Genomic DNA, 16,283 nt, shown 5'->3' with positions numbered 1-16,283 from the left:
CCAGAAAGGAGCTGGGTGTTGTGGTATACACTTAGCATCTAACACTTGGAGGGAGAAACAGAAGGATCAAAAAGAGTCCTAGGTCAACCTTGCCTAGATAGTGAGTTTGAATCAAGCCTGGGCTACAAGAGACCCTGCTTCTAAACCACAAGCGAAGACTTGAACAGTTACTTCTCCATAGAAGATATTCGAATAGCCAACAAGCACCCAAAAAGATTGCCGACTCAGGAGTGGGATAGAGTCAAAATGATAAGGAGGTACTGGCTAGAATGGCTACTATCAAAACCCAGGAAATGGCCAGTGGGACAGCATGCAGAAAAACTGGAAGCCTAGCTCAGTGTCGGTGGGAATGGAAAATGGTGCAGCTGCTGTGCAGAGTGTGGCGGTTACTCAAAAATTAAAAATAGACTTGACACAGGATCCAGCAGTTCCATTTCTGTGTATACCCAAAAGAACTGAAAGTGCATTCGCAAAGCAGCTATCTTTATACCCATGCTCTCGGCCCCATCATTTATAACAGGCGCAGCGGAGAAGCAATCCAAACCAACAAATGAATGGAGAGGCAAAATATGGGCATCTACATACAATGGAATATTATTCTGCCTTAAAAAGGACAAATTTCTGACCCATGTGGGTAAACATTTGAGGATAAGATACTGTAGTATGCCAAACAATCAGTCCAACCAAAGGATACACACAGTAACCAAATCCTGAAGACAGGAAAAGGAAAGTAACCGTGGAGGGTTGCTGTCCAGTGGGTACAAAGTTTCAGTTACACAGGACCAACCAAAAGAACTACAGAGATGCAAAAAATGATGAACACACTGAGCATCACTGAGCTGGACGCTGACCAAGAAGCTAAGATAGTAAACTGTATCGGTATTTTGCTACAGGAAAGAAAGAAAAAGAGGGAGGGAGGGAGCAAGGGAGGGGGGGAGGGAGGGAAGGAGGGAAGGAGGGAAGGAAGATTGAGTAAATGTGGAATGTGTCAAGCTCTATCTAGGTCCACAACACAGCCACCACTCTGGCAACATCCGTCCTGTAGAACCTCAGTGCCCAGAGGAAACACGGGCAAGCGAGAGGCACACACTAGAGCTGGAGAAATGGCTCAGTGGTCAGGAGCACTGGATGCTCTTCCAGAGGATCTAAGTTGTATTCCCAGCACCCACATGGTGACCACCTTGTAACTCCAGTTCCAGGGGGTCCAACATCCTCTGGATTCTGTGCACACCGGGCACACACATGATTTACAGACAAATGTGCAAGCAAAACACTCATTTTACATAAAAGAGTAAAAATTTGTTTAAAAAAGAAGATACACATTAATAAACCAGAGAGTGTTCCAAAGTGCCACATGCCTTGGAGAAAAGACTGGATCTTGGGGTAAACAATGGAAGGAAAGTAGGCTCTGAGACAGCCTGTCTGAGAAGGATCCTGGGGGCCTAGAAGCAGGAGAGACTTCAGGGAAGAACATTCAGGTAGAGGGGACAGCAGGCACAAAGGCCCCACCACGATGCAGTCCTAACTTGGGCTCTATCATGCCCACTGGCAGAAAGAGCACACAGAGGGTGGGGAGGCTGAGAAGACAGTACATTGGGCACCAGATATGGACTCTTGTCTCTTGCTCCTTTAAACTTACATATGGCTGCAACCATGACCAACACCCTCTAATCGTTAAGGATCTTGACAATGAAAGGAACCCTGGGCAGAGGGTCTGCAGGTGGCATGGATCCCCTCTGGCTTCCTCCTTCCCAACCCACTCACCAGTTAAAATAATCCCACCTTCCAGGAGTGGTCCCATAAGAGGGTGTGGTTGACAATGGAAGAGAACAAATGTGGGTATTTTGAGAATTGTTGTATTTGATTTGATTCTTTAGACTTATTTTATGTGTATTTTTTACCTACATGTATGTCCATGCACCCTGTTCATGTCTGGTACCTGCAGAGATCAGAAGCATGCTTCAGATTCCCTGGAACTGGAATTACGGATCGTTATGAGGCACCATGTGGGTGCTGGGAACCAAACCCACCCAGGTCCTCCAGTGGCAGCAAGTGCCCTAAGCTGTGGAGCCACCTCTCCAGTCCCAGAAGGCACAAAACGGCTAGACTGCAGCATTTGCTCAAACTGACTCCCAGCACCAGCCTCATTTCCCCAGCCATAAAATGGAATATGACAAGCAAGGAGAAGAAACAAGGGTACCTAGGGAAACCAACCTGCTTAAACCAGGTACTCTGTGGCTCCTCCATTTACCCCCAGTTCACTTGTAAATGAAGGGCTAGGTACCCAGCATTCTAATCAGAAGCCAGAAAGACTGAACAGGGAGGAAACCCACTGGGTTAGTAACAAACACTCTACAAATAGTATCTGGCTTTTTAGAACCAGGGTAAGGATATCATCAGAGGGAGCCCTTTAAGACATAGGACAAAAAGGGATAGACATAGAAGCACATAAATAAGCAAAAAAAAAAAGAAGAAGAAGAAGAAAGAAAAAAGAAAAAAGAAAAAAAGAAAAAGAAAGAAAGAAAAGAAGGAAGGAAGGAAGGAAGAAAGAAAGAAAGAAAGAAAGAAAGAAAGAAAGAAAGAAAGAAAGAAAGAAAGAAAGAAAGAAAGGCACAGAAGTTTAAGGCCAACACACACAGCAGGCTAATGTGTAATCACAATGTTTTCACTGCATAGCTGACTCTGATGTTCACGTGTGGCTGACAGCCACTGATGAGCTCCCGAGCCTCTAAGGTAAACCCCAATTATACTCCTGAATGGGAGCTTACTAACTGGACCACAGAGTTGCTATCTAACGCCTTAGGTCACACAGCTCAAAGTCACAAAGCTAAGACTGACCCAGGTCCATAAGCCCCTAAGTTTATACCAGGTCTTGAGGGCAGTTAGCACTTGCCTCTCGCCCCGCCTTTGTTCTTTGTACTATCCCCAGAAGCCTTGAAAAGCTGAGAGACCATATGTCATTTTCAGACTGCACTAATTCTCAAAGAAAAGTTGACAACTGATCTATCTCCTTATCTATCTGGTGGCACAGAAGAACAACAGAAACATACAAAGGAAGTTATAAGAAGCCTAAACATTTATTTTTCTTTGTGTTCAACAGGGTTTCTCGGTATAGCCTTAGATGTCCTAGAACTCACTCTATAGACCAGGTTGGCCTTGAACTCAGATGGATCCGCTTGTCTCTGCCTTCTATGGGCTGGGACTAAAGGTTTGCACTGCCACCACTGCCTAGCCAGGCTTGTTCTTTTCAAAGGCATTAGCAAGCTGCACTACACACAGCTTTGTTCCTCTTTGCTTCTCTGACAGAATACACCTTTCCTTAGGGATGCTACACTAAGGATTTTCAGGGTAGACAAGGGATCATGTAGGCCCGACAAGAACCTGGTCTCACACTTACCATGTTGTCCAGAGAATGGGGACACTTCCTTGAATTATGAGGATCTGGGAGCTCCCAGGGCTTGCCCCTAGGTGGACCACAGCCATACCCTGGAACTGGAAGAATTCCTACTAGGGGCTTAACATTCCACAAGGACCTGCCCCTCAGAAGGTGTGTTCTGACAAATTTCCAGAGACTCCACAAATATCTTGTCTTTGAGCTCTCTGAGTATAAGGCCTATCTTTGGTGACAAGGACATTGGCCCCTTGCACAGGCTATTGCAATCTCACTGTACGTCTCAACCATTTATCTCAGCACAGCTCTGAGCACAAAGGCTGTAGCTGGTGAGGCCACCTTCTTGCATTTAACCAAGTTCCCGGCAAGATCAAGAGTCAGGACAACGTGGCACACGACGCTGAAGGACATCTTTCCTATATAAATCATTCCCTCAGACCAAGTCCCCTCTTGTCTATTCTCCTGACCCCACCACTGTCCTACTCAGATGCCTCTAGCCACCCCATTCGAATGCTTTCTGTGCCCAGTTGGATTAGCCACACTGCAGTTGTCAGGATCAAGTGCTTTGAAGCAGACACACCTAGTTTCCTATCCCAGCCCTGCCAACCTGAGCCAGGATCTGGTGATCTGGGGAATAGTGGCTGCAATTCCTTAAGTCCTGTTCTCAGGCTTTAGTGTACCAACCTCACAGACTGCTGGGGGATTGATAAGATAATGGACATGAAGGTCACAGCTTAGGCTCCTGCATATCAAGCAATCCAAGTGGTCGCTATCATGTGATTACCCTTAAAAAAAATGATAGCGGTGATAGCAAACCTCTTTGATGACTCTTAAGGCTTACCCATCCACACTCATGTGGATTAGACAGCTAAAGCTTTCCTAGTTAGTCAGGCTCCTCATGTGGGATGTTTGAGGTAGAGGGTGGGGGTGGGGTGTAGCTCTCCATGTTAGTGTCTACTTAGCAAGCAAGCATGAGGCCCTAGTTTCTATCTCTAGCACCAAATCAAAAACCAAACACTCTCAGGATGACAAACCACAGGACAAAGCCAAGGACTGTAAGTATAATAGGTTGTGGGATCACAGCAGGAAGGGCACTTCTGAGAGTGGGGATCAGAGTGGATGGCATCTGAGCTGGGTATTGAAGAACATAGGTAGAGATGAGGGCAGTAAGGAGGGTCAGACCCCTCATGGAAGTGTCTCTTAGAAGCAACCAGGGAAGAGGAATTCTAGAACACCACTGGGGCTACCCAGTCAGCCTCAGTCTACCCAATTGTAAAATAGGGCTTAGTAGAGACTGCTTCAAGGGGTTCCTCTGAGGTTAATTGATTGTACAAGGGTAGAACTCAGCACAGGGCCAAACAATCTTTTGGAAGGGTTAGACAGTAGTTGTCATCTGTCCTCTTCTTCCTCGTTATTGCTGAAGGATAGGGTTGAAGATGAGGCCGGTCTAGAAGCATCTAAAACCAGAGATCACATTTCTTTTCTTCTTATCACAACAGGTCACACATCCCGATTGACAAGTAAAGATGTTAGATGGGCATTTGAGACCTTGAAGGTCATACCTGGAGGTCTGTTTCTGCAGGGTGGTCTGCAGAGTTTTTCCTCAGAAGATACTGTGGCCTAAGAACTCCAGCAACATGAAGTCTGGGCCACCCCAGTACCAAGGAGCCAAAACCGAGTCCTTCTCCGTGTTCTAGGTACCACATTTCCCCACAAGGATCCTGAGACCAGAAATAAAGGCTCGAGCAGCCACGTTGCCAAGGCTGTTTGCCATGGCAACGTCAGGGAGGGACTCGTGGGCAGGCTGCTGCAACTGCTCAGGGCCTGGTTTCTAACGTCTCCTCTCTCCCTCTGGTAAATGACTAGGTTCTGCCTGGCAATCACAAGGAAAAAATATGGCTGCAGAGCTGTCGGGGAGCATCCATCTCAGTCAGGCAGGGCTTACCCAGCTAAGTATCCAGATAGTGGGTCCCTGAAAGGGGAGTCCCTGCTATGGAGAGTCAGCCATGACCAGGAGACAGCCTGCCCCTGCTGTATGACCCGGAGGCATTTCATCTGTTTTTAAACTGTTTCCTTACTTTGAGGTTTAAAAGAAAATAAAAAATATTAAGCAAGGTGATCCCTAAGGTGCTCCGAGCTTCTCAAAAGCTCAAGATGACATTTGTATAATGCACATTTCCATCTCTGCTGCCGCCATCGCTGATGTGACAATCATTTATCAAGCACTTACTATGTGAGGGAGACAAGCCTCTGCATCCTCTGCAGTTGTGCCATGGTCTCCTAAGACCACACAATTATCTCCTGATCCACATCTGAAGCAACGAGGCTGAGAGAGAGCAAAACACTTGCTTGAGGTCACGGAGCTAAAAAGTGGGCAAGTCCTGATTTAGAATGTAGGCAGCTAAACCTTAAAGCCTGGGGTTCTTAGCCACTACCAGATATTCCTTCATTCATCTCTCTTCAAGTGGCATCCATCTGGATTTGGTTTTCTAAAAGCTAGCATGGCAACGGTTGCTAAGGTGCAATGGGACACTTCTTTAGATTTACAGGAGAAGGAAAACAGTTACTTTGATAGAGGAACTTCAGGCCCAAAGACCTAGAGTTCAGGAGGGGAAAAAAAATCGCAGCATCCCTACTCTGTCTCTTCATACAGAAAACCATAAACCAAACATCACTGCATACCTCACAGGCACTGTCTCGAGCCATTTGCCCTTAGACCTTAGAGTACATGACAGTATGCTACTGCCACACCCTTTTGGCAGATGAACATGTAGAGACGCAAGCAAATCCTCACCAAGGCCATACATAGGACCTACTATCTCTGGAACCCAATCCCAGAACTCTAAGCCCTTCTTCTAGAACAATCAGGGCAAAGATTTGTCCTGTTTTAGACACTGCACCCATGGCGGGACTGTGGAGCTAACTCATCCGTGACTTTACCTCCCCATTTATAAGTCTCTCTCTAGATCATGTGGCAACTCAGTGTCCTAGGAAAGAGCGGAGCGGGGTTCCAGAGCCCAGCTGCCACCAAAAGCCTGTAGACCAGACCTCAAGCTAGGGACTTATCTCCGGGAGCTCTGAAAGCCAGCTGTTGACCATGACACCTCTTCATACCTCTCCATTTCCCACACTAGAGGGCCTGAGCGTCTAGTGAGAGGATCCGTGTAGGTCAACTGCAAACAGTGCACTTGTGTGGTCTTGGAGAGTTAGGGATGTGAGAACAGGAAGAATATCCTAGTCCAGGGTCTGACTGACACCCAGAGCCCAGCAGTAGTATCTCTGAGAAGACTTCCTGCCCTGACCGCCCTCGGAACCAAGATACCCTCTCCCTGACCATGTCCCAAAGCTGAACAAGACCCAGTTGGAAAGGAAAAGACTAAACCTCCAGGCACCTCAGGCCCCCTCTTCTGTAAAAGGCAGGCTGGATATGATATTCACTTAGGGCCCTCCCAAAGCGTGGAGGAAGGGAAGCTGTTCAAAGTTCAAATTCTGCGCCAGCCACTGGGCCAGCTGTGAGATTTCACTGACCCAACCTCTCTGTGCCTCGGTTTCATAATTCACAAAATGGAGACTACACAACCAACCTCCATCATCACTACAGGAAGCCCATCCTCATCAGGACCATCTGTTCACAGATACTGAGCCACTCAAATGAAAGATGTGGTGTGTAGCGTTATGTCATGATACCCTGATATTGCAGCAAGGGCGTGCTGAGGAACTGGGGAGTCCACTGAAGACTACTAGTCACGATCATAGGTCACGGGACTGATGACCCATGAGGAAAGCTTGCCCAGATACCATGGCAGAAGGCAAACTCTGCCTGAGCAAAGGAGACTTAAGTGGTTTCGCAAAGAAGACAGGCTCTCAGTCGGGGGCTTAAAGCTCAGGTTGGCTAGAAAGAGAGACATTAAGATGACAGCAGGGGCAGTGGCCTTTCTCCAGAACTCTAAGACACAGTGAAAACCAGTGGGCGCCCTGCTCCCAAGAGAGCATGTGCCACCACAGTGTGGAAGCACTAAGCTTTGCTGTGCACTGGGCGTGCCCGTTCTCCAAGGAGAAAATGGCAGCTGAAACAGACAAAGCTCCATCCTCATGGTGCTGATGATCCAAGAGAACTTTCCTAAAGAATACTGCCTGTGGCCTGTATAAGGGGTGCAGTAGCACCGGTCTACTAGGCAAACAAGGTGCTATAATCCTGTGCTGTTCTTGCAATTTGCAACTACTCTTTATAAGAATGGAGGCTATCTGATGGGGATACTCTAAGGGACAGCAATATGTCATTTAGAGTTATCTTATTTAAAAAAAAACAGTTATCTTATTGCTATGTTCCTTGAATAGAATAACAGTCGTATGTTTCCCCCATGCAGTCTATGAACTCTGTAGACTCAGGCTCTTGGATACTTTGGCAATGTCTAGTAAGCATTCTATGTCATGGAGCAGGCCTTAAATCCTATCAAAATTCCCCTGGCTGCTCCCATGGTGTTTTTGCCACTATCATATCAGTTTGTTTCTCAGGCATGTTGCTGTTGGAGGTTGTAGCGTTTGTAGCTGCATGAGACCAGTGATTCCCGTTCTCCTCCAGCAGTGTGCGGAATACATTCTGGCACTACGAATGCTGGTCAGCAGTACTGAAGCTGTAAGTGTGGCACCAGCTCGGCTCTTCTGTATCCAATGCCATAGTGAACTAACACAGAAACCCACAACTGGACAATGTGCGGAGTATGAGAGACCTGGGAGCACTCCGTCCTAAGCGAGGAGTGATGGATGACTCCAAGGGAACAGTGTCTTCCAGGCAGGACAGGATGGACGTACATGTGAGCTCAGAGATTGTAGCAGCACACACAAGACCTGTACAGGTTCAAGCCAGATGGGGCCCCAGCACCGAGAGGGAGAACTCAGGCTCCCACCCTTAAACAAGCATCTATTTGCAACTGACAAAGGGAAAATCAGTTCTCTCCATTGGAGTGTCACCCATACTCCAGGACAGGACCCATGCCCAGGAGTAGCTGGCTGGCACAAAATAAATTCCATTTTGTTTTCTGCATATGTGGGCTTTTTGCTTTGTTTTGGCTTTTTTTTTTTTTTTTTTTTTTGTCCTATTGGTTTTTGTTTTGGTTTTTATTCAGGGGTGGGGAGTTGAGAGTGAGACAGAGAGACCAAAAGTGGGTAGGTAGGGAGGTAGAGGTAATCTGGGAAGAGTCAGGAAGAGAGAAAAGCATGGTCAAAATACAGTGTATGGAAGAAAAGTAATAATTTAAGAAAAACTAGAAGCTCGTGTGACTTCCAGTGGGTGGGGAGGTTTCCCGGTAGACGAACCACAGATCAGGATTCAAACCCAGTGGAGATCATTTGAGAGCTCTGCAGGCCCAGCACGCTGTAGAGCAGGCCTGAAGCCATTAGGTCTAGAGATGGGTGAGTCCACACACAGCGCAGCCAGGGAGCCGGCTCTTGCAGGTAAATAGAAGCGAACCGCAGGAGAGTGAGTATACTGCTATCCCCAGTTTTGTATATGAACAGATTGCGGTTGGGGACATTTGTTCAAGGTCATGGTGCTTGTAAGTCCTGGTTTAAAACTTGGGAAAAGTAAACAAGTCAGGTTAAACCCTGGCGCCTGTGCTCCAACTTCAAGGACCTGATGCCCTTGTACACCAAACTTCAAGTTTGTCCGTGAGTATAAAGTTATAGGGGCCTGAGCCATCAAAATATGAAAAGATATAAAGAAATCTTCAATCATGCTACTACCCGTTCACACCTACATACTACACGACTGCAGTTACATGACACTCTGAAAAAGACAAACCTGTGGTCACAGTAAAAATACCAGTGGTTGGCAGCAGCAGGAGCAAGGAAAGGAAAGCCAGGTGCAGAGGGCTCTTAGGATGACGGCCCGCCCTGCAGGGCTGTGACATTCTGTCATTTGTCCAGATCCACAGAATGTGTGACTCTAGGAGTGAGCCCTGTGGTGAAGGGTTGAGGGGAGTTCTGGGCCATCGTGGTATGTAGGCTGTCACCTGCGACAGTGGACTTCTAGTGGGAGGAGCCCAGACAACTGGGGGTGAAGGGGGCTGTGCATGCTGAGGGGAGAGCAGGCTTATACAGAAAAACGTCTGTCCCTTGCTCTCAGTCTTGTGACCAAGACCAAGGACAAATGAGAGAAGACGCTGTCTGTCATGGCCAAGCCTGGTAGCAGTTATGGGAATCTGGCTATGAGTGGGACAAGGACTGAGGACAGGAGGAGGATAGAGAACAGAAAGGTCAACCCGGTGCAAAGGACTTCACATCTGAGAGGTGTCCAGAAGATGACTATGAGCTGCTTCTCCGTCTTGATGAGTCAGAGGGAGAAACTGGCTATGAGCATCCCTGTCACCTTCATATAGCTCAGTGATGCTTCTCTTAACATAAGCAATGGTGGCACCCCAGGATTGGAGGCACTGTAATCCTGGCTACCCCAGATGCTGACGCAGGAGGATCACAGATTGAAGACCAGCTTGAGCGACTTAATGAGACCCATTTCAAAATAAAAAGTAGAAAGAGGGTGGAGTCCAGTGGTAGAACACTTGTCTAGCCTTTTCAAGGCCTTGTGTGCAGTCCCCCAGGATGGCAAGCCAACCAACCAAAAGACTGCATGTACCAGATCAGCTCAAAACCTAAACCCTCCCCATAAAAGCGCTTCAGTAAGAAAATTCCAAGTTGTAGCAGGTGGGTGCTCATTTCCCATCCATCATTATTTAATTCTTGACAGGCTATGTTAGCCCCATTTCACAGGTTGAGAAACTGAGGCCTTGAGCAACAGACATACTTTAGGCACTGCCTTTTCTCGGTGTGTCATCATGGGTTTAAGGTGCCGGAAAAACAACTCTGAGCCCAAATAGAGTGCAGTCTGTCTTCAGGTTGTGTGGGCATGTCGTCACTAACCCCACACTTCATCAGTTATTCTAAGGCAGCCGTGAGTGGATTGGCAAGGCATTGAGTTCTTGGAGACCATGAAATCTTTAGGACTGTAAAGCAGTAGTACCTAGGTTGTGCAGATCTTTGTGAGGAAGAAATGTAATAGTGCCAACAGAGGGCTCAGCAAAGACCATGTGACGGGCAGGGAGGCTGCCCTCTAAATGCTGCTGCTTGGTAAGGGAAGGCAGCTGTTACCACTGCAATGCTCTTGTCATGACCTCACTTCCAAGCCTGAGGCCCCATCTGCGGGGCTGCTTCTGGCTCAAGCCAGTGCTCCGTCTAAATGAGAGGGAAGGAAAAGGGTGACTCATAGCCTAGTGGACAGGAGTTCCTGGCTGACCTGCACCAGTTGGAGAGAGGAGGCCCCAAGGCCAGGGAGGGGGGGTGGGAAGCATGAGGCCCAGGGGCCCAACTGCTAGGCTGGGTTTCTTTAGCCACACTCCCCCACCAGCCTCAGTCAGAGAGGCCAGAGACAATGGGGCCCAGGCCTCTGTGGAGCACGCTCCCAGATGTACTCAGATAAAGAAGTTCCCCTGCCCCCCAGTCTTATGCAGACCAAAGGTGGGCAAATGTACCTGCTCTACACAGCTGCAGCTCTGACTTGGACAGCAGCTGGCTTCCATGGCCGCGGAGGCAGCATGATCCCAGACCTACCAAGGAGCACTAGGCCTTCAAGTCCTTTCTCCAGTTCTCACTGCGCCCAGGGCCCCTCGGTGCGCTCAGGCCCCGCTTAACAGTGATGAGGAGACAAAGATCTGTCTGCCAAGCAGGACGAGTTCCCAACATGGTGCTGTTTGGAACCAGCAGTGGGTGATTCTCCATGGGAAGGGGTTGAGTATGGGGTGCAGAGGAAACACAAGTCAGACCCAAAGGGAAATGACAAAGCACCCCGCCCTGCTCCATGCCCATCAGAGTGGGGCTCAGACCACTGCAAAGCCTTCCTGGGGGTCCAAGTGTGAATGCTGAGCAGAAAATGTGCACCCTAGTTTTTCTTCCCTTAGATACTACAGTCCAAAGACTGTTCCCCCAGGGAGATGGCTCCTACCAAAGATGGCTAAACCCGACCCCCTTGATACAGCAGCAGGCCATAAATCCCACCTCCTCATTTATCTGTATGCATAATCCCACCTCCTTGATTCAGCTGTATGCAGTAAATGCCACTTCACTGTACAACTATATACGATACACTCTGAGCACCTGAGGGTGTCTCCACCAGGCGGCCCAAGCAGCCGACTCCATCCCAGTTATTTCTGTGTCTCCATGTGCCCGTCTTTTCTTCCTTCCCTCACAAGTCCCTGGAGCCATGCAAGGCGGCCGCCATTGACCACCAAAGAAAGGCACATGAACGGCAAGAGTGACAAAGTATACTGTTGACCGAACTCAAGCTCCCAGAATACAAATGGCATGAATAACTGGGGTATGGCCAGCCAGGCGTTTCCACACAATGCTGATGAGTGTGTAAATGAACACAATCTCTCTAGAAGACGATTTCCTTATGTGTTTACCAAATGCCTGCGTGATTCCTCTGACAGAGCAATTTCACTTCGAGGAATTTAAATGAAGGAAAGAACACATGAACACAAATACATTTGTTTCGGCCTTGCTTACAATAGATGAATGCAAGCAACTGAGCGCCAGCAGAGGAGTGATTGGTACGTGTTGGCTCAACAGCCCATGAAATACTATACAGCCATTAAGATATTAGGCACAATATTTATTGATGAAGAAAGATGTTCACAGCATATTGTGAGGAGGAGAAAAACAAGTAAGTTACAAAACAGTGTGCTTGCAAGTTACAAATTAGAATAACAGAATAACTTCATTTATTGTTTCCTTCCCACAGACTCCCCCAAATAACTGGTCTATATGAACAGGAAAGAAAAACATCTAGAGATACACAGACTTTAAAGCAGCTATCTTTGGAGAATATTACATATTTCTGGACTGGTGAGAGGGCTCGGCAGGCAAAAGCTGATGACCTGAGTTCAGTCCCCACGTCCCATTTTGTGGAAGAAAACAAACTTCTGCACTTTGTCCTCCGACCTCCACACACATGCAAACACACACACACAATTAGCTAACTTAAAGAAATGTAAAAATATTAAACCTTTTCACAATGCTTGGTAGTGTTTTCTAACGGTGTTTAAATTATTTTTAAATAAGGGTCAGACTAGCTGATTTATAATGTCCTTGTCATCTCTGACCCTGTGACTGTCATGCCAGGTGACACCCTCAAGTGATTTCAAATAACTTTTTTATGTACTGGGCTTTGGAGTCAAGGCTTTTGCTAGCAGCTGTAGCCCTCAACGTTGTCCTCTCCCATGTTCACTGCCCAGCTGTCTTCCCTGTCAGGCCAAGAGCTTGTTTGGCAAGGCTCAGCTGTACCCCTATTTGTAATCCATGGACCTCGTCAAGAGCTGGGCAGAGGGACATGGCACAGGGACTTTGCTCAGCATGCTGACAGGTGCCATGTGGGCTCACAGATAAAAGACTCAACTTAGATCCCACTGGATAGACTCAAACACAGAAAGTACTTGGCTTTATAACTAACTATGAAAGGCACAAGAGAGAGTGGGGCACGCTGGCAGGAAGGCCTACTAAGGGAAAAGCCATGCGTGATGGTGGGCAAAAGGAACATCAAGCAAGGGGTACAGCCCTAGCCAAAGCGAGGCCAGCACAGAGCTGCTTGGAACCTATTCTTCAAACATTTCCAAGACGCTTCCACAAGCCTGGTTCTGATCAATGTCCACTTTGGCCCAGACGGATAAATGTTAAGTCTCTCAAACAGTCTCTTTAATCTACACCTGGGTTAGCCACCAACGACAAGAAGAACTCTTTCTCTCTTTCTCTCGGGGGAACAAAGACAATCCACTTTCCCCAACCCTCCCGAGGGGGGAACTGGGGGAGGGGAGGGTCTGGGAAGGGCTATGGGGAAGAAGCAGGACAGCCAGACAGCTCACATGCAAACACAGCTCACCCCACCAGCAGGCCTCTGACTTCTCCGGCGGCAGCACCGCCGGCCCCATTGGACAGATGGAGGAACCGCGGCTGGAGAGTTAAAATGGCTTGCTCCAGGATCACTCAGTCAGAGAGCGGGGGAAGGTGACTCCACTCAGGCCTTCTGACTCCAAGTCCAGTGCTATTTCTAGGTAACACACAGGACCTGGAGTCAGGAGCCCTGGGTGGCTCTGTCACCCCCTGGCTGAGTGGTCGTGGACAAGCAACTCGTCTCTCACAGCCTCTTCCCCAACTGTAAAATGAGGCGGCGGGCTGCCCCGCCCATTCCTGCTCTGCTCTGAGCCTTCTAGGGGCGGCTGCAAAGCTCCTGGTATCAATTACATTTCCCAAGTTGGCCCGGCAAAGATCACTCTGAGATCTTCGGCCTGTCACGTGATCAAGTTAAAAGGGGGTGGGGTGGGGGAGCAAATGTCCCAAATTAACTTTCACCGCACTGCTTCTGCTGACAACTGATTACCCAATTGATTTTCTAGTTTCCTTGGATGAAGCAAGGAAACTACCTACCGAGTGGGATACTCTGGTGGCTAAAGGGCAAACAGTTAATTATCAGTGAGCCAAGCCCCAAAGCTAGAGTTAAAGAGGAGGGTCCTGTCCAGAGCAGACAACCTTAGTATGGGTAAAGGATCTCATTGGCTATTTTGGGCCTGTTCTACTCGGTTCTTAAGTGTAGAGATATGGACACGATTCCTGGCAATTGAGATCTGGGGTCTTCTCCAGGACCCCCATACCCCTACCACCTCCAGTCCTGATTCCACGATATCCACTCCTGGGGTGCTGAGGCTAAGGCCCGCCTTGGGCAGACATAAACACCGGGCGTGTGACCGTGCCGGCGACGCTGCCGGGAGCTCCACCGCAGTTTCGTCAGAGGTAAAGGTACGCGCCCGGCGCGCGCGGCGTGTGCACACGCTCAGGGGACACACACACACACACACTCATGCACAGCCCTCTCATTAACACCCCCTCCCGACCTGAAGAAGCGCGATCACTCGCCACCATCCCCTTGGGCCTCTGCTATGAACCCACCCGAGCGCGCCAGCCACACACCACGCGGCCCCGCGGCTGCCGGGCGCCACGGCGTTTGCAGAGAGCTACGGCCCGCTGTCTCCCGCGCGTGGCGGGCTTCCTCTCGGTGACATCCCGCCACGACGCCTGTCCTAGTTGCTAGCCTCCAGTCGCCACCGGGAGTCTTCCCGGAGCAGAACGTCTCGGCCGCTGCGTCCCCTTCCAAGTCGCGTCTCACCGCAAGGAGTCAGCTTGCTAGCCTCTCCCCGCCCACCCGGTCCCATGACAGCTGCTACCGCCCAAAGACTGGTAGATTCTAACCAGAAGCAAAGTTTCCCTCTCTCCTCCCACCTCCCGCCCCCCCCTCCGCCTTCCCCTCCCTTCCAGTGTTATGCAAAACGGGCCGGCACAAACGCTTCCACACCAGGTACTCTGCTTGTCCCCGCGAGTCCCGCGGGTTTCCGCCTTGCAGCCCCTCTCCATACCCAGGCGTGCCCCCGCATCCGGGGTCTCTTCCCGGGCTCCGTCGCATCCCCAGCCTCTCCGGGACACACTGCCAGGAGCCGGGAGCAAAAGCCCTAACTCGGGAGCCAAACTTTAGGCTTGCAACAGGCAGGGGCCGAGGGGAAACGGAGGAAGAGGTGGGGGTCCCCATGCCTCGAGCACACATTTTCCCGCAACTGCCAGTCCCAGCAGCAAGCCCCATTTTAGTCTCCAAGCCCGCAGCTTCCTCCTCCTCCCTCCCGAACACCAGGACACATACTCCTGTCATGCGCTTGTAGCCGGTGAGGCTCCCAGTCTCAGCCAGAGCCCGGGACGCCGCCTCACCTTCCCTTCCCCCTGCATCGTGGAGCGCGCGCCGGGGCCGCGCGCCGCAGGGGGACCCAGGCACCCCCCAGATAGTCCTTCCGCCCGGATCCTGCCTTGCTCTCTCCTAGCGGGTCTCCTCCGGATAGTGAGAGCTGGAAGACGCAATCTCCGCCCGCATGTCCACGTGCCCCGCCGACCCCTATTCCCCTAGCCCGCAACTGACAGGAAACTCTGCGCTGCCGGAGCAGGTGGGGGGCTAGGGGGTACCCGATGTTGAAGAACGAGGGGGCTCCAGGGGTACCGATCGCCTCTCTTAGCCCCCGCCACAAGTGCACGTGAAAGTACATCAGCAAGTGCCGGGCGCTGAGGACGCGCCTACGACACCCAGAGCCAGCCTTTAGGGATCCCCCCCCCCGACCCTGCGGTTGCATTCTACCTGCCGGAGGAATCGTAGTACCCCTCAACTTTGCCGGTGGGGGACAGTAGACTCTACGTGGCCCTGGCTGTGTCCCCCAATACTACAGCATGCGCCGGCGACCTGCAGCTCGTTACGCCTGTAACGGAGCGCAGCGCAAGGCACGTGGAAGGGGGGGCTCTGCAGCCTGAACCCCCCAGATCGCCCCGGTGCGCCCACCGCTGCGCTCCTTTCCTCTGCAGCTGCGGCTGCAGCCCCCGCGGCTCTGCACCCTAGTCCCTGGCCTGCGTTCCCAGCTGGCAGTACCTGCGTGTCAGAGAGATAGTTGAGGAAGAAGGACGAGAGCTCTTCATCCAGCAGCGCGCCGCAGTCGTTCCCCGCCATCTTCCAGCCGCGGCTGCAGCGTGCGGCGGAGTCAGCGCCGAGCCCGCCCGGGGGAGGGAGGGAGCGAGCGAGCGAGCGAGCGAGGGAGGAGGAGGGAGGAGGCAGCCCGGCGGGCGGGTGGAGGGCGGAGCTCGGGCCCCTGGCTGCGGCAGGCGGGCTGGCTGCGGGGGCGGGGCCGCGCGAGCCTGGGGTCGCACCCCCTGCTTTTCCTGCTCCGAGTCTGGCGCGGCGACCTGGTCCCGCAGCCCCCTGCAGGGGGGAAAAAGCGCCGGCAGCCAGGTGGCGGTTGCCGGGCCAGCAGCCTGGTGCCTGCGC

The 16,283-nt window shown here is 50.6% G+C and overlaps 1 protein-coding gene across 1 annotated transcript in view; it reads right to left on the bottom strand.

Annotated features, from left to right (window-relative positions):
* Ppargc1b (PPARG coactivator 1 beta) overlaps positions 1-16,015 on the bottom strand; it is a 104,910-nt gene extending 88,895 nt beyond the window's left edge. Inside the window, exon 1 of the mRNA XM_052155629.1 lies at positions 15,891-16,015. Coding sequence (XP_052011589.1) covers positions 15,891-15,968 — 78 coding nt within the window. The 5' untranslated portion in view covers positions 15,969-16,015. The remainder of the gene's footprint in view (positions 1-15,890) is intronic.
* Between the last annotated feature and the right edge of the window lie 268 nt (positions 16,016-16,283).

This window comes from Apodemus sylvaticus, chromosome 13 (genome assembly GCF_947179515.1).
Source record: "Apodemus sylvaticus chromosome 13, mApoSyl1.1, whole genome shotgun sequence".
NCBI lineage: Eukaryota > Metazoa > Chordata > Mammalia > Rodentia > Muridae > Apodemus > Apodemus sylvaticus.
Note: the sequence above shows the minus strand (reverse complement) of the source record. Positions and strands in the feature narration are given on the sequence as shown.